The sequence below is a fragment of the Hordeum vulgare genome, chromosome 3H (genome assembly GCF_904849725.1).
Source record: "Hordeum vulgare subsp. vulgare chromosome 3H, MorexV3_pseudomolecules_assembly, whole genome shotgun sequence".
NCBI classification, from domain to species: Eukaryota; Viridiplantae; Streptophyta; class Magnoliopsida; order Poales; family Poaceae; genus Hordeum; species Hordeum vulgare.
The window spans coordinates 493,366,980-493,384,628 of NC_058520.1; the positions used below are offsets into that span (position 1 = coordinate 493,366,980).

General features: G+C 50.7%; 2 protein-coding genes across 2 annotated transcripts; both read right to left on the reverse strand.

Annotated features, from left to right (window-relative positions):
- Positions 1 to 59: 59 nt before the first annotated feature.
- Positions 60 to 3,209, reverse strand: LOC123444444 (calcyclin-binding protein-like). Its single transcript, XM_045121152.1, has 5 exons — positions 2,951 to 3,209; positions 2,701 to 2,829; positions 1,742 to 1,981; positions 509 to 568; positions 60 to 419 (listed from the first exon to the last, which is right to left on the reverse strand). The coding sequence occupies exons 1-5, from the start codon at positions 3,065 to 3,067 to the stop codon at positions 315 to 317; spliced, it is 651 nt and encodes a 216-aa protein (XP_044977087.1). The 5' UTR covers positions 3,068 to 3,209; the 3' UTR covers positions 60 to 314.
- An 8,508-nt stretch (positions 3,210 to 11,717) lies between these two features.
- Positions 11,718 to 13,553, reverse strand: LOC123444445 (interactor of constitutive active ROPs 1-like). Its single transcript, XM_045121153.1, has 3 exons — positions 13,270 to 13,553; positions 13,034 to 13,190; positions 11,718 to 12,945 (listed from the first exon to the last, which is right to left on the reverse strand). The coding sequence occupies exons 1-3, from the start codon at positions 13,281 to 13,283 to the stop codon at positions 11,947 to 11,949; spliced, it is 1,170 nt and encodes a 389-aa protein (XP_044977088.1). The 5' UTR covers positions 13,284 to 13,553; the 3' UTR covers positions 11,718 to 11,946.
- Positions 13,554 to 17,649: the final 4,096 nt, after the last annotated feature.

Below are 17,649 nucleotides of genomic sequence, written 5' to 3' on the forward strand. Positions count from 1 at the left end.
TGTGCCACAAACGACTTGAACGAAAAAAACAAGTGAATCGCGCGCGCATACACATGCTCTTCTCATCACCCAAGCATGCATTCATTTTCTTTTCAGTTCAAATACAGACATCACAATGCGAGAATGCGCAAATTAGGCCAATCCAACACCGGAGGAAACAAGCATTCTGATAATGCCCCATCATTATCAGACAGGTATCAATCGACCTCACACATGCGATGCGGATACTCACGACAGTACTCTAAACCACGCTGAATGCACGGACTAGCTCAGCACATACAGCAGCTCTCGAAACCAAAACCGCTACCAGCTCATCAAGGCAATCCCTTCATTGGATCAGCCGTCTTCCCAGATCTGGCATCAGACCACGCTTTGGCTATTGTGCGCTTCATATCCTCGTCACCTTCCTCGTACATGCCCTGCACGTCAAAGAAAAACAGCTCATGTAAGTCAGACCACGAATGCCATCACACATCGCCTTGAGTCATGAGGCTGAACGAGTGTTTACCTTCATTAAATCCATGATTCCCGACATTGGATCCTTCTCTTTGCCCATGCTTGGCTTAAACTGTCACCAAAAAAGGAAAAAAATAGTTCATCTTTCTATGAGCACTAGCAGTGACATCAAAAGCATGTTTTAGATTTTCACTGAGATGAGCAAATTCGCTTTCACAAGACTCTTTTAAGTAATTTTACTTTCACTGGCTAGCAAAGTTGCCAAACAGACATATGGAACACTCTTCAATTCTACAACTTCTTCAGCAGCCCTTCTTCCCTGTTTTCAGATCGGCTTGCTTCCTAGTATTTGCTTGCCCTGTTTCCACAACCTGTTTGCTCTAACCAATTTAGAGGCAACAGTTGTTTTCTTTTCCAAGCAGTTTTCCTTAACCAGGGAAGCGGGCTTGTGACTTGTCTTGCTTCCAACTCAAGAGCCTTCTAAACAGATTCCTTTCTGCACCCAGATGTTGGCAGTTATGCCACGGTGATAGATGCATGTAGTAGGATTGGAAAGCTATATGATGCCTTTTATTCAATTATGAAAGCTGAGAGGAAATGGGGAATGATATGTACGGGAACAGCACGAAACAAACAATAGTACTTCATAACCTGGAAGGCCAGGGATAGTAGTGGCGCAGTTAAACACGTTCGCTGTATTTTGAATCAAATAACCATATCATTGCTCTCCTGGCAGCAAAAGCATGCCAGCAGATTGGTGCTTCTGATGAATCAGTAGAGCACAGCGATGGCCAAAGGTCTGGCCAAGTGACCATGTAATCTTTTGATCAAGCAATGACTAAACAATGCTCCCACTTCCTAAATTCCAGCTCTGATCTCTCTGAAATCCTACTACACTAGATATATTTCTCTCCCAGCTGGTTTGCCCCTCCATCTAGCTCTGTTGTAATTCACAAGTCTTTGTTGCCCGACCTCTCTTCAGGGATGCTAACACTCACAATAGCAGTATAATGTACTAATATGCAGGAGACAAAAAATCTTGAATTACTACCATAATACCATTGCATCAGGTTCCTACATAACTGAATGCTTCCAATATATTTTCTGGTGATCACTTGAGAGATCTCACTACCACAAATTATTCATCCCAAAAAATTATTCACCCAGGAGAATCCAGCGCCCATGGGAATTATGGTTAATATTATTTGTTTGTGGAAAATTAAGTCCTAATTTTTTTCAGAGAAGTCGAGAGGCCAAGGCAATGAAAACTCGGTACAGAAATTACCTTGTCTTCCTTGTAGTGTAGGTCCAACCAATTGCCGGAAGAAGCTTTCCACAGGGTGATGACAATCTTTGTAGGCTTGACCACAATCTTGCATTTCTCAGGAACTATTTCTTTGTTCAGTTTTGGGATGGCACACCTATAGTTCTTGCCTTTAACATCATGAAACTTGATATCCACTGACATTGGCTTGAAAGTAGTCTCCACCTTCTCTTGGTCGACATTCTCAAGGAAAACATAGACCTGAACAGGCAGAGCACAAAGTACAACTGTTATCTAAATACCATCATGGGAAATCCTCAAATTCAAATGCCATGTGAATTCAGTTCACTAATACAAAGAAGACGACAATAAAGTTGGTTCTATCTTAATGCCAAGCAAACATTTCACCAGTCAAGTAGCCAGCCCTACGAATAAACGAACCGATTCTAACCTGTCATACAAATTTACCGAGATACAATAAATTTGGGTTCTAGCTTAATAGCAAGCAAAATGCCATAAGCTGTTCTTGTGTTTGCAATTACTGTTAAGAACCCGCGCAGTAGTAAGAAGGAAAGGGGCATTATAACAGGATAAGTCTGTTCAGTGGCAATGATCTAAAGCGTCTTATATTAGTTTACATGGGGAGTACTACTATCCAAGTGTTCCTGAGGAAAAATAGTTGTGTAATAATAAGATTATGGGGTAGTCAATAATTTCTGACGAAGGTATATTGCACCCTCAATCATCATTTCATTAGTTTATAAGACAATCTATCATACAACTATTGGTTAAGATGGCAGCAGTGGAACATTTTGTTTTGACAGTAAGATTGTTTTACGAACCAGCATTGGACACTGAGCCCAGATGGCGTAAAGTCTAAAGCACGAGGAGATAGGATCAACCAACCAGCACATTAGCAGTATTGCCAACGAACTTAGAATCGTAAAGAAAAAAACGACCCCTTTCTCGCAGCGACGTACCCTGATCTTCTCGTTGTCCTGGTCCCAGCTGAACGACCCCAGCGTGACGTAGCTCGGACCAGCAGGGGCCGCCGCCGCCGCGAGCGCCTGCGGCGCCGGCGTCGGCACGGGCGCAGCCCGCGAGGCCAGCTGCCAGCAAACAGAAAGACATGAGCTCAACACGAAAATCCGAGTCCACCCAGCGCGCCGGAATGAATCGATCAGCGGAAAACGCATGGACGGCGGGAGAAGGGGATAGGAAAGGGCAGACCTTGGCGTCGACGCTGCGGATCTCGTTGGAGAGGAGGGAGACGACGCGGGGGCGCGTGGCGAGGCCCTCCAGCCGCCGCAGCTCCTCCAGGTCCATCCGCAGCTCGTCCGCCGACATCTCCGGAGCTCTCTCTCTCTCTCTCTCTCTCTCTCTCTTCTCGGGGTGTTTCTCGTGCCTTCGGGTGGGGGTGCGAGGTTACGGGGTTTGTGGGGGGTTCGGTTCGGTTGGGGCGGAAGGAAGGGGAAGGTTCCAGAGGAGACCAGTAGGGTGGAGGAGGAATGGACGGCCTAGTTACGCGGGGAACGATGGACCGGGCCCAAAGCTTTAGCGCCTGCATTTTAGCCCAGTACTTGCTACTGACCGACTCTCGTGTTCGGCCGGAATGGGTTGGCCCAATATTTGCTGTTAGCTCTCCTGTTCATATATTTGTGGGCCTGTGGGCTAGAGCGGCAGAGGATTGGTCCATTCATGAAAAAAAGGTATTTCTCAAGCAAAAAAAGAGGTGAAGAGCATTTTTTTTCCTTTCGAGATGGCAGTGGTGATACTGGTGAAGAGCTAGTGGCATGATGCAATCGGGCATTCTGCAAGAGGTTAGTTCAAACCAAAGTAAATTTGAACGGGGCGATTACAAATAACCTGATATATTTTGAGGTTCAAAAATAATAATATATATTAACTACTTCCTTCGTTCCAAAATAATTGTCTCAACTTTATACTAGCTCTAGTACAAAGTTGAACTAAGCTCCAGACACTTATTTTGAGACGGAGGGAGTATGAAATAAGCCGGAAGAGTGCCCCTCTACCAAGGACCAACGGGTGCGGTGTCACTGAGCTCTGTGGTGTACATCACCTTGGCCAGTATCCATATATTAATGATGTCATCATTGTCTTTGTCAGAAAAGCACACACGTCATCACGCCACCGACCCCGCATTGCTCCTCCCTCATCTAGCCTAAAGGCATTGAGCAAAGGGATGAAGGTCTTCGAAGACGCCCCTCTAATGGTCAGGTAACATTAGAAATGATGTTGTCATGTGAACCAACAAGTCGGATCCAAGGCTTTTACCATAAGTCCAAGCACCCCGTTCAAAAAAGTTGGATTCCACGATCAGTGGGGGACTCAGGAATGGGCCAAGCCCCACGCAAGCAGGGCCAAACCTAGACATCCTTCATTTACTGTAGCAGTATAGCTATAGTAAAATGCTACAGTGTACACTAGAGATTTGCCTTACGCCCCGGGGCGCCGCCCGAGCTGCTAGGGGCCTAAATCCGCCAACAATGCCAACAAAAAGGAAATGAACCCGAAAGGGCATTGGCAGCATCGACGCAGCAGTTGTCGAGCAAAGCTTTCTCCTAGAGCACGAGCGACTAGTCACCCCCCCTCCCCCCTCCCCAACACACACACACACTATCGCACATCTGCCAGCTACACCTGGCCATCAAAACCCCCGCCTGGCCCGACCTTGCCCATGAGTCGGGCTTGGGCCTAGATTTTGGGCCACATGACTAGGTCGGGCCGGGCTCGGGTTTGTCATTTTTGCAATTTATGAAAGGGGGCCGACGGGCTTTTTCACCGGCGGACTGAGCCGGCTCAGGCTTGCCATTTTTAGGATTTAGGAAAGATGCCTGACGGTGCCTTTTCACTGGCGGGCCGTACTTGTGCCAACAATTTAGGCACCGACGGTCGGACCGGTTGCGGGTTTTATTAGGCCGGCCCGACATATGTCCAGATATACGGTTAGCACACACTCTCGCTGGTCTGCACATCTCCCTCGCAGACCTGGGGCAAGCACTGCGAGGTAGACCGATATCTCGTTGTTGTGCCATGCGCCTTGCCGCCATAGTCGTCGGGCACAAGGAAATCAGATCCAGCCTGACTAATCTGTCCGCCACCCGCAACCGAGTAATCAACGGACGCCGTGGAGCCATGAATCTTAAAGGGAGTGGCTAGAACTCATCTAGATGAGATATAATTTGGTCTCATTCACTTTTTTTTCTATGGTATGTTATGATAGATTAAGGGATGCCCTCCATCACCCCGCTCGTTACGGTTGCGGTTGGGTGTGCTTGGTTGCAGTTGTAGCCGTGTCACTACGGTTGCAACCAGTACAACAAAAAAAAGAGAAAAAGGAGGTTCCATTCGCACCTTACGTCTTGTAGTTGCGGTCGTGTCAGGTCGATTGCAACTACTAGCCTTAACACAAGCGTTTACAGTTGGGTAGCATAGGTTGCAGTTGCAGCCGTGTCGGTTAGGTTGCAACTGCTACATAGAAATAGAAAAAAAGAAAAAGGACGCTGTCCATCACCCCGCTTGCTGCGGTTACGGTTGGGTGTGCTTGGTTGCAGTTGCAGCCATGTCACTACGGCTGCAACTACTACAACAAAAAATTGGGAAAAAGCAGGTTTCGTTCGGGCCTTACGTCTTGCAGTTGCGGTCGTGTCGAGTCGGTTGCAACTACTAGCCTTAGCACAAGCGTTTATAATTGAATATCACGGGTTGCAATTGCGAGCCGTGTCACTTAGGTTACAACTGCTACATAGAAAAAAAAACAAAAAAAAACAGAAAGGATGTCATACATTGAAAAAGTGAATGAGGCCAATTTGTTTCTCATTCGAATGAGTTTTAGCAAAACCGAATCTTAAAACCCCGAGTATAGAAGGATTCAACTCAAAAAAAAGCACAGAAGGATCGAGCAATCATCTGCCAACTGAGAAATGAAAGATGCCATCCGATCCACACACACTTGAACGTGGGAACCTCGCGTGCTCTGCACCGAGATTAGCTGTGCGTGGTGACTGTGCCCTACACCACGCAGCGCAAAAGCCCACAACATTAATACGGAGCCACACTGCTGCACGAACCGGAAAATGTGTGCCCCCCTTATAGCCGGTACAGTCTCCGTCATCGACACTGTACGACTGTACGTGCTACAGACGTTTACAGCGCGCGCATTACCACAAGGCCCCCCTCTACCAGGAATCAACCAAACACCTTGGCATGTCTCCCGATCCCCAGCATCCCAAGGATTTCTCAAACCGTCCACCCCAAGTTACAAAAAGAAACACCAGCGACGTGTATGTATGTACGTGACAGATTTTCTCCATCTTTATCTGGACGAGCCATGGAGGTCTGCTGCCATTGTACTCGTATAACGCTTGCCAGTGCCATGCGTGTTCTCACGCATTGTCGGAGGGAAGCCAATGCAGAGACGGCGGGGTGGTGAGAAGCGCAACGGTGCGGCACGCGATCACCAACATGGTTAACGGAACGGGAGCTGAGCTTTTCAAGGAGCGCGGCGCCATGCATGCATGCATGTGTCTCGGCCTATCTGCTAGCTCGTTCTGGGCACACCACATGCGGCGAGTGCGAACGCCCTGCGCCGTACAGACAGACGCGATGGACGCCAATAAACCGGCGCAACCACTCCGGCGACCATGCCAGCGGCTACCGGCGCCAACACGCATCATAATAATAAAGCCGGCCGAACCCACACCCACCGGTCTCGACGGACGGCCGGCCGGCCGAGCCACTGGACCATGGTCCATGCATGCATATGCATGCGCCTCTAGCTGGTCGAGGAGACGGTGCCCCAGGGGCCCAGGGGGCAGGTCTGAACTCCCGAGGCCGTGCAAGTCCATGATGCATGAGACCTGCCACCGGGGGTCCGTGGCGGAGCGCAGGCTGTCCTCATCAATGGCAGCGGGAAACGACGGGACTCGAACAGCCTGCGCGGCGGAGCCCGTGGCAACAGAGCTCCAACAGCTAGCGACATGCCACTCATGTCGTGCGCCTGCGTGCCGTGCCGTGCCGCGTGCGACGGGCGAAGCGAGGGCGCTCGCTGCGTGCCTCCTCCTCCGCCTCTTGCGCCTCTGTGCCATGGAGACTTTCGCGCTGCTGCCTGGCCCTGTGGCTGTGAGCACGCAGTGTCTGCCTCTACAGCATCGCAGCACCCAGCTTTCACAGTTTTGAAATTTATGCTGCTATGCGCACTGCATAGCACTGCAGTGCACTGCTGAAAGCTTATCAGCGTGCCAAAGGCAGCGAGAGCCCAGTGCAACTCCAACCCGTCGACGCAAGCAAGGCGTGCGCCCGTTTTAAATCGGAACGGACAAAAAACAGATCCAATGCGTAAACGGACCGGCATCAATTTATTGTCCACGCGTAGTCCATTTTAAATCTAAATTTGAGTTGAATATGTGTGTACGCTCGTCCTTGTCCCCCCGCCCGTTAGTCCGTGGCACATTGGCCGTTTCCACTTCCTCCCATCGGCAGCCAGCACACCTGGCCGTCCACCCCTCGCCGCCGCCGCCCACTTCATGTGCCTAGGCCGGCCGCCCGCACCCACGTACCTCTCTAGGAGTACGTAACCCCCTAACGGATCCATACTCCAGCGTTTGTTCGATCGTTTTTGCCGCCGTTGACACCACCACGCTCTCGCCTCCCTTGCCGACAACACACAAGCACAACTACCCCGCTCGTCGAACGCCTCCAGATCTGACTGGCCCGCTACCTGGTCTCCGAGGGGCGCGAGGCTCTTCACTCACCAGCTTCTTCCACCACGTCCGTAAGGTGTTTAATGGTTTGCCCGCAAGGTACAAATGGACTACGACGACGAATACTTTTTTCACAATTTCATTTACCGTTAGGATGATTCTTCATCCGATGATGTGGATATTGTGGCGGCTATTTTGGTCGTCCATGACCACATGAGTAGGCAACGACCGACGTTTACGGGCTCGATCTCGGGCCATACTCTAGTGTTGAATCTAGTGCCCGTTGCCTACTTTGACAGGACTACTTTCAGTCCACTGACCCGCTCTTCAAACACCACCTATTCGGACGTCGCTTTCAAATGGCTAGACATGTGTTCAGCCGTATTCGGGAGGGGGGGGGGGGTACGGTAACTATTTGGAGTCCAAGGAGGATGCCCTAGGAAGGATTCACTTCTCCTCTTATCAAAAATGCATTGTAGCCATTCGGATGCTTGCATATGAAGTATCCGATGATCTCATTGATGAGTATGTCCAAATGAGCGAGTCCACGTGCCTAGACTCCATGTATAAGTTTTGCAAGGCTTTTTTTTTGCGATGAAGTTTTGCAAGGCTTTGATAGCAGTGTTTGGCTCGGAGATCAATGGCCATCACTACAACAAAGGATACTACCTAGCTGACTACATCTACCCTCAATGGATTACTCTTGTGAAGACAATTCTCAACCCTGTAGGAGAGAACATAAAGAGATTTGCCCAGGCACAAGAGAGTGCCAGGAAGGACGTGGAGCGTGGCTTTGGTGTTCTTCAACCTCGATGGGGCATTGTTCAGTATCCTGCTATAACTTGGAGTACCAATATGTTACGAAAGGTGATGACTTTTTGTTTGATCATGCACAACATGATCGTAGAGGATAACCATCTGGATAAAATCTACACCAAGGGTTTCAATTTCAGGATGAAAATGTTTAACGTGAGCATAGATGAATGACAACATTTGTACAGTTCATCAAATTTTAACATCAAATGTGTGATTGAAAAAGTCACATTCAACCGCAAAATGATTTGGTTGAGTACATGTAGGCTTATGTTTTTTTTTTTTTGCAGGGTATATGTGGTCTCATGTTGACAACCAATAGGTATATCTGCTATTTTCTCTTTCACAAGTATTCGAGACAATTTAAATTTTATTTGGCTTGTAACTATGATATTTTTATTTTGTTGTGAAACTATGACTTATTTGTATTTTCTTAGAATTAAGTGAACTTGAACAAAACAAAATTGGTATATTGTAATAAAAACTCAAAAATAGTCACAAATCAAAATGCATTCACCTGTTGGACGCGCTATCAATCTAAAACAAAAATAAACGAACTTACGAACACGTCCACTCAAACGAACAAAGGGCAGGTCCTTTTGAGTCAACGCGTTAGAGTTGCTCTCAGCCGTTTGTTGTCACTACTCACCACGGATAATTCTACGTCTACGCTAAGCTGCGAAGCAGTTTACGTAAGTAAGAGATATTAGCTTGTCAATTTCTTGTTTCGTCTGTTTGGATTTACCGGAAAAATTGTGGTATAGTGACTCCTGATAAATCGATATGCTTTTGGCTAGGCACTCTCTCTGAGCTCCTCGATCATTCACCTACCCCACACGTATGTCTTTTTGCAGGTTTCGTGCGTGGCCCAGCACTCCATCGTTTTGCAGCTTGGCACTGAAAAGTGCAAAGGGTTGTTTTTGGTTTCTATCTCCACGGTTTCAGCCTGTGGTCCAGGAGGAGACCTTTGACGCCGGGAGCATTTCAAAAATTGTTACCTGGGAGAGCTGCTCAAATCTCTGGCCGCATCTCCCAAAAATCCTATCATCATCAACTGAATCCAAAAAAAACAGAACCATAATCAACTAAATCCAAAACTACAAAACCATCATCAACAATCGTGAAGTAAGCAGATGCCATAATCATCACCAATCGTCAAGAATTCAGCGTCTCATCATGTGGCAGTTCGAGCTGATACTGATTGACATTTTGTACGGCTGCTTCAAATATCCTAATAGATTCTTCACAGTATTTTCAAGGATATTCTGCCGTTGTTTCAAAAGAATTTTCTTTGCAGAGTATTAGAATCTCAGGCCTCCTTTGGTCCCTATGATAGCAAAAAAAAACATAAAAAATGAGATGCATATATTAAAACACTATAAATGTGATTAAGAAAAAAGCTGTCCTTTGATTCACATCAAATCACGCATCAAATTCGACTTCGTGATCCACGCGTCAAATATTTTAGTTGCAAAAGAAAAAAAAACATGACTGAAAATATTCCTTCCACGCGTCAAATATTTTGGTTGCAAAAGAAAAAAAACATGACTGAAAATATTCCTTCCAATCGATTGTAAGTGTAGTAGTTTTAAATTAAAAGCATCTCCAACAAACAAATGAGCAGCACGTTTTTTTTTCACGGACTACAAAATTTAACGCATTGTAGCATTGCTTGATAAAAATACAGCGTGCACGTCCAAACATACACAAAAATGTAAATGCAAATATTAAAATTCAAATACAAACTAACATGCAAATTCAAATTCATAAAACATGCTAATAAAATAAAATACACCTAGACTACTACTCCTCGGTGGTGTAGTCCGATGACGACAGAAGCACGTCCTCCCATCGAGAATCATTCAAGTCCGAGCTCGTGTCCATGTTGCCTATTTGGGAAATCTTCAATGTCTTGTGACGACGTTTGTCTTGACAACACGCACCTCGCTCTGTTATCCTGTACGCCCAAAACTCATTTTGGGCGGCGATGTCCTCTCGAAAGTGTTGGTGCCACTCCGCCATGGCGGACTCGTCCCTCTCGACGATAACAAGGCGGCACTCCTGATTATGCGGCAGTCCTTCTCGGTGACCAGACACGGGGGAGGCGCGACATCCTGCGCTTGACGTTGTGGAAGTTCATCTACACTTGAGGTCGCCTAAGGCGCCACACCGTCGCGTCGTACACGCGGGCGGCTTCGTCAGCGGTCTCGGACGTGCCGAGCTCGAGGCGGTGTCGTCGGAGCGGATTTCTGAATAAAACACGCTAGAGGGACGGGCGCGAACGTCGCGAAAGCCTGAGCTACTCCAGGAGCGCCGCGGCGATGAGGCGCTGGAAGGGGCGAAGGCGCAATGACGAAGTGCGCGAAAGAAGTGGGCAGTTGAAGAGCATGGATGCGACGCAGGATTTATAACCCACACTTGCCGACGCGTGCCAAAAATGACGTGCAAGCTTTTGAGGTGCTACTGTTTCACGCGTTTGCTCGAGCGCGCGCGCAAATCGCTCAGACGCTAAAAGAATGGTTTTTATTGTGCGTGATTTTTATCGCATGTGTTGCAGATGCTCTACGTTTAGCTCAAAACTATGACACTAATTATGGATCTAAGAGTATCTACAGCCGGATCCCTCAAATCCTCCTCAAACGTCCGGACAGACCGCCCGGTCATAAAAAGTCGATCCAAACGGACCTCTCAAACGGGTCTCAAACGTCCGAGCTGACCGACCCCCCTATTTTCAGCCTAAAAATGGGCGGATATGGGGAGCCCAAGCGCGCCAGGGCACGCCCGCCATGTCGGCTTGACCCCACGCGGACACTCCGAGAAACCCGACGGTTCGACGGGCGCCTCGACCGTCAGCGCGGTGTGAACGTCGTGTGACGCCGCTCCGGTTTTCCGCCCGAGGTCGGGGTTGGCTATTTAAGTCGTTCGGTGCGCCCCAGCCCTACCACATCCGCCTCTTCCTTTTCGCCGCCACCCAAGCCCGTCCGCCTCATCTCGCAGTTCCCTGTCCGTCAGGATGATCCGGCGGCTCATCACCACCTACACGCAACTCACTCCGAAGCAACGACTTCAAATCAAGACGGAGATTCAGACTCGCCCCGTTTGCTACAGGTCTCCCTCCGGACTCCCCAAAGACGTGGGAGGAGGAGGAGCCTGGCTTGAGCATGACGGAGGCGAAGGCGGAGTTTGCTTTCGTCCAATCAAAGGAAATGACGGAGTACCAGGCCATTATGGATTCCATCGGGAATAAGGCCGAGGTGGAGGCAAACCGCCGGCTCGTCCGGCCTTCGCCGACGCCCGATCAATCTGGATCCGCGTTAGAGGGGCTGTAGATGCCCCTAAAGGAGTATCAAAATATCGTAAGCATCATCAACAGCATCCAAGAAAACGGCGAACTGTATCTTGGTTCCTCTTACAATGGGGCAGCAGAAGCAACGCAGCATGGACCCATCGATCGTCAGGCATTCAGGCAGCACCAAACAGAGTTTAATCTCACGAACATCATCTCATCATCATACAAACATAAGCGAAATCCGAACCAAAATGCAGTAAACATCAGTGCACCGATCCAAGCATGAGCTAGAGCGCGAGCTGAGCTGAGCTAGCTCGCCGTCGCGAAATGCGGATCTGTGATCCGACAGAGACAAGCGTTCAGGCATACGGATATGCCACTCCGGTTGTTGTCAGTCACCTTCACTTGTTGCCCTTCTTCTTCCACAGGTCGCCGAGCATCCGGATGCCGGCGCCCTTCCGCTTGCTGCCGAACCCCTCGTCGTCGCCGTCGTCCGGCATCGTCGCGGGGGACCCCCACCCGTTGCCATTGCCGGCAAGGCCGTGGTGACCGACAAGATGGGCGTCCCCGCCGATCACCGCGGCGGCTGCCTCGGCCGCCTTGCGCCACTGCTCGGTCTGCACGCGCAGGCGCCGCATCTCGGCGTCCAGCGCCTCGCGCGCGGCCTCGGACGCGCTCAGCTGCTCGCGCATCCGGGACTCCCGCGCCGCGTTCTCCTTGAGCTCCTGCTCGACGAGAAAAGCCTTGGCCACAGCCTCCTCGTCAGCCCTCTTGGCCGCCGCCGCGGCCTCATCGGCCTGCTTCTTGAGCTCCGCATTGTCGGCCGTGAGGACGGCGACTTCCATCTCCTTGGCCATGAGCTGGGCCTTGAGCTCCACGACCTCCGGGCTCTCCTTTTCGCCGCCACCAATGGCGGCCGCGGGGTCCTTGCTATCCTCCTCAATCATCGTCTTGGTCTCCTCCACCTCCACCTCCACCTCCTGCTCGGCCAGCGCCGCCTTGTCTCCACAGCTCACCTCTTCGCTGTCCTCGGCAACGAGCGCGCTCTGGTTCTCCTTGTCGCCCGACTCGGTCCGGACGACCTCAAACACATCGGTCGCCGGGGAGTTCATGCTGCTCTCCTCCTCCTCCTCCTCCACGGCCGCCGGTTCTTCAGCGACCTTCACCTCATCAGCTTTCTTCTCGTCCTCGACCGGTAGAGGGGCGGGGGAGGGAGGGGACGCCGCCGGCTTGGGGCTCCCCTTGGCGCCGACATGCTTCTTGGCCTCCTCGAGCGCGACCTGCGCGTCCTTCTTGGCGGCCTCCGCAGACACGAGCTGTTCCCTCAGCTTCTTGAGCTCGTCCTGCACCTTCCCCAGCTTGGTCTCGAGCTCCGCCACCCGGGTCCCCGCACGCCTCTTCTGCAAACCGCGCCGCCGCCAGATGAAACGGCGAGCATGACCAGAGGGGAGCGTGAATGGAGAAACTGACTCAGAGACAGCAGCGTACCTCTGGCAGCGGGCTGCGCGGGGAGTGCCGGTCGGCGACCTTGGGGCTGCTCCGGTCGACGACGACCCGGTGGTGCGCGCCATTGGCGTCGGAGGAGGCCGTGGTCTTGAGGTGCAGCGGCGCGCGCGGCGACGCCCGCTGCGGCAGCTCGGACCCCCTGGGATTAAATGCGCACCAACGTCTCAGAAAGGAAGGAAACCGACGCCGGACATTGAAATGCACTGCACTGCACCCACCTGGATCTCGGCATGGCCTGCGCCCGTTGCCCTGTCCGCCACGCCCGGCCTCTAGCTGGCTGCTGGCCTCGGCGTCTGCTGGGATGGATGAGAGGAGAGGAGCACGAAGGAGAGGGAGGGACGGGGGTGGTGGAAAGGCAGGCAGGAAGCAGGCGGCACAGCGGCGCGAGAAAGAAAAGGGGTCGAGTCAGGTCAGGTCAGGTCAGTCCACCACTCCACTCTCTCGTGGAAAACGGCATTAATAAATGGAGGCTGCGGCTACGAGAGGGGCGCCGGGTTCCGTAAAGGCGACCGGGGCCGGTGCGGTGGCGATTCAAATTTGAACGGCAGAAATCGAAAAAAATCGATGGGAGCAACGGGACGCAGCCGAGCCGACCCGAGCCGCGTGCCACCCGACCTCGACCGGTTGGTGGCGCACAGCGTTAATGCGGGCGGCGCGCGGATTGATCAGAACGTTACTATATATATACCGGTTAAAAAAAAACGTAACGAAAGGACCAGCTTGGCGTGGCAACTTGCGAAGAGGGGCCGGCCCTGCGAACGTGGCGTGGCGTGGCTCGTCTCATGGCCTGACCGACCGTCGGTGATCACTGCCTGCCGCTCCTTGCTTGTACGGCGGCACTGGGAGGCCTCCCTCCGTGGTGACTGCTCGGCCGCTTGGGAGAAAATGCCGACGGAGAAACGGCACCGCACATCACGGGCAGGCAGGCAGGCATCTCGCGTCTGGTGACCGATAGGGCTCGTACCAGCGCCAGCGGGTGGGGGTTTTGACGTGACGAATTTCCGACGGACGGACGAGTGATTTCCGAGAGGGTGATGCTCACGCGACACGCCGCTTTTCTGAGCGAGGAGAAAGGTTTTGAAGCAATCAGGCGGCGTTCCATGGGCCTTTGACTTGGTTTACATACACCGTCTGTAATACTAGCATTAAGCTGCACGTGCTTCGGGGTCCAGCCACACCACACCGGCTACTTTACTCGCTTTTGCAGCGAGCGTTTTGTACGTACTACTCGGCTTTTGAAGCAACCAGAGATTCAGTTTAGATTATGTGGTTCCGAAGAATGTTTCCTGCCGATGTTTATCTATCTATCTATCTATCTATCTATCTGCAAGGTACGTACTGAACTCCCGTTGAGATGTACGGCCACGCATTTGAAGCCGGGCAAACCGGCAGGAGGATACAGAGGACGTAGTACCAAGTATATATAGAGAATCGAAATACGGTTGGAGGACAGGGCAGGACAGCAACTAAACGGAGCCAAGTGAAAGGATTTGGATCTTTTGGAAAGTGATTAGTAAGCACGGCAGATGGGTGAGAAATCAATGTAGGCAGAGAGGGGCAATCGCCCCTGGCCCCATTGGCAATCAAGCGCTGCTACAGTATATATATACATATATATTCCTAGAGCAATTTTAAGCAGGCTGCGGGGGAAGCTGGCTTTGCGAGTCAAAAAATGTAAAGCACACACAAGATCGTGAGAGATGAGGTGCACGGGGTAGAGTGGCTCTTCTTGCAGCAGAAAACCCGTGTCATGGTCAGTTCGTGCAACAAAGACGTTGCGCCTAAGAACATCTCCAATAAAGACATTAAATAAGTCGGGCATCAAAAAATCGATAATATAGCCCACGCGGAAGAAAACAACGCTCCAGCAGCCGTTCAATAATACCGCACGCGGTAAAACCGTGCCAACGCACTCGAAAAAACTGCATCCCACACACTACATTTGATGCGTTCGCTCGCATGCGGGACAAAACTAATCGCGTGCGCATACCTCCAACCGTCATTCGCCGCGCCTATCTTCGCCCCTCCCTGAGCCTCCGTCGGCGATGGACATCCGTGTAGACATGTCCCCGACCCTTCCCTACGCTCGCGACCCATCGACCGTCGCCGCCTCCTCCTCCTCCGTCGTCGCTGTAAACCTTTGCGTGGGTTGACCTCCGGTTCCATTGACGACAGAGCACCGCCAAGCACCGGTCTTGCGTGCGGCCTTTTCATGGCGCCACACACAAAACTTCAAGGTGGCTTTGCGCCGCCGCCCACCTCGAAGCCATGGAGCTCCATGATCAAGCCACCACACGAGGTGACAGCGGCTACGGCAATGGCGTTGGCGCCGCCGGTCCAAAAGAAGAAGAAGGTGGCGGCGAGGAAGAAACCGACAAAGCCCCTCGCCCCACCTCCGCCGCCACCACCACCGAAAGTGCCCGGGGAGACGCAATTTGGGGCGCTGGCGACCAATGCCCAAATGCGTTCGATGAAATGCCCGTAAGGTAAATGTTTTTCTTGCTTTTGTTGTTGCTAGAAACATGTGCATATGAATAGCTTCACATAATGGTGGATGATTTTAAACTATGTCTTAAATTACTCTATGTTGCTCAACTCATCATTTTGTATATTTTTATGTCAAGATCATGTTATTTTTTGTCATAAATTGATATGTGATGTTTTATATGTATCAAATGGCGACGTCCGCGCGTTTTATTTTATCATGTATGCTGAAACGTTGCAGCAGCACGTTAAAATTTACAGCGGCTACAAAAGATAGCACACCGTCCGCACGCGTTAAAACGTTATTTTGATGCCTAATATTTTTTTAGGATTGAGATGCTCTAATAATCACCTGCAGCCCAACTAGAACTAGTTAGCGTGTGATGTGTACTTATCACTCACCTAAGCACTCGCACCGAGAAGTTCCACGCATGGCAAAGCAATCGATCGTCACACACACACACACACCTGCATGGTCGACATGATTTAGAATCTTGCAAGATCGATTGACAATCTATTTGGCGGTATTATCTAGGGTCGTGGGGTGAAGTCGATATGGACCCATATCTTGCAGTTTCCAAGGCATGATGACCCGCTCACCTACATGCATCCAAAGGGAAGGCGCACCGTTGATTGTGACACACGCGCACCTGCTCCATCCAACATGGTACTGGTACGCTACGCACCATACATATGGGCGACACGAGTAATGAGATGAGATCACAAAGGAGGATAGTAGATACGCAGTGCACACGAATGACCGATCGGGACATGAGCAACGTCCAAGAACATGGTATGGTATACTATACACCACCTGAGCCACAGTGTGATGAAACGGGTCACGAAGCGTAGGGCTCCCTCCCTCCCTCGGAAGTTGCAACTTTGTAAGCTTTGTGAGATGGCAAAGATGCTCCCTGTAGGCTGTGGGAGATAGGATAGCGGCAGGAGAGGACAAAGGAGAAGAGGGAGGAAGAGTAAGGAGCAGATTAGCGAACGTGCCCAACAAAATGCTTTGCTTGGGTCCTAGTGCACATGTGTTTGTGTGTGGGGTTTGGTTCCTTTCTTGTCACTGTGGTGGTTTAGACTAATCTAGCTTAGTTTACTTTGTCAGCGAGGAAGGACGTAGCGCATGGACTTTCACCGCCGATGGTCCAATGAGCGGCACATACGTCGCTGGTGCTTGCGGGCTGTGGAAGGCTGCGCGCACTACTTGGTAGCTAGAGGAGTGACAAACACTAGCGTACGCCCATGAAAAACACCTCGCAACGCACGCACGCACCCACATGTGACTTCGTTGCGGGGTAGTTTTTTTGGATGTTGCGTTGATTGCACTTCACAATGAGACGAAATTATGCTTACCGATGCCTAGTGGTCTTCTTCTTCGGTGCATGCTTTACATGATCAGACTCGTTAAGCGAAGGTGCCCCATACATGTCGGTCGTGCTTGCTAACGTCGGGGAGGCATCTTACACGCTGACCCGTAAATTTACTGTGTATCCGTTTACGGACACTTATATCAAAGGTCATCATTCAACGCTTTTCACATACATTTTAACGGACGAAAATTATGCAAACAAGACGGATTTTTTATATAAACCAAAAGAGATTCAGACAAGCACAATGGATTTCATATAAATAGGATGAAATTCATTACATTTCGTACATACTTCAGCTACAAGTGAAGCTCATCTAACTCTAGAGGTATAATTTCGGACATATAAACTTTTCCCCCAAAATAAATGATTGTCGATGCACATTTCTCATGTCCGACCATGAGCCTCGAAAACTGAAGCTTCGCCTTCTTCAGTTCCACCACGACGCTCTTCAACTCCGCCTCAGTAATCTCCGCATCTGGGGCCACGTGAAGTGAAGTGGTTCACCATCACATTGCGGCCAAGCGGCTCATCGACCGACGATGTTCAAGCCATCAAGCTTGGCTTCAACGGGAGGGGAGGAGTGATGGCCTTGTTGGGACCCGAACGATGGTGACCCACTTTGCACTACTCTTTCTCATTGCCGGTGGCGCCCACGGACGTGCCAGTTTCGTGATCGCGGTGGCGCGGAGCGGCCTCGATGGAACTAGCGCGTCGTCGCTCTTGCCCCACACCTTATCA

What these genes read in the sequence shown, in the direction of transcription:
- LOC123444444 (XM_045121152.1), bottom strand. Translation starts at nt 3,067, where the DNA reads ATGTCGGCGGACGAGCTGCGGATGGACCTGGAGGAGCTGCGGCGGCTG. An exon ending in AGGACAACGAGAAGATCAGG is followed by an intron (nt 1,982 to 2,700) that starts GTACGTCGCTGC and finishes CTGCCTGTTCAG; the next exon opens with GTCTATGTTTTCCTTGAGAA. An exon ending in GAATCATGGATTTAATGAAG is followed by an intron (nt 420 to 508) that starts GTAAACACTCGT and finishes TTTGACGTGCAG; the next exon opens with GGCATGTACGAGGAAGGTGA.
- LOC123444445 (XM_045121153.1), bottom strand. An exon ending in CGCGCAGCCCGCTGCCAGAG is followed by an intron (nt 12,946 to 13,033) that starts GTACGCTGCTGT and finishes CGCGGTTTGCAG; the next exon opens with AAGAGGCGTGCGGGGACCCG.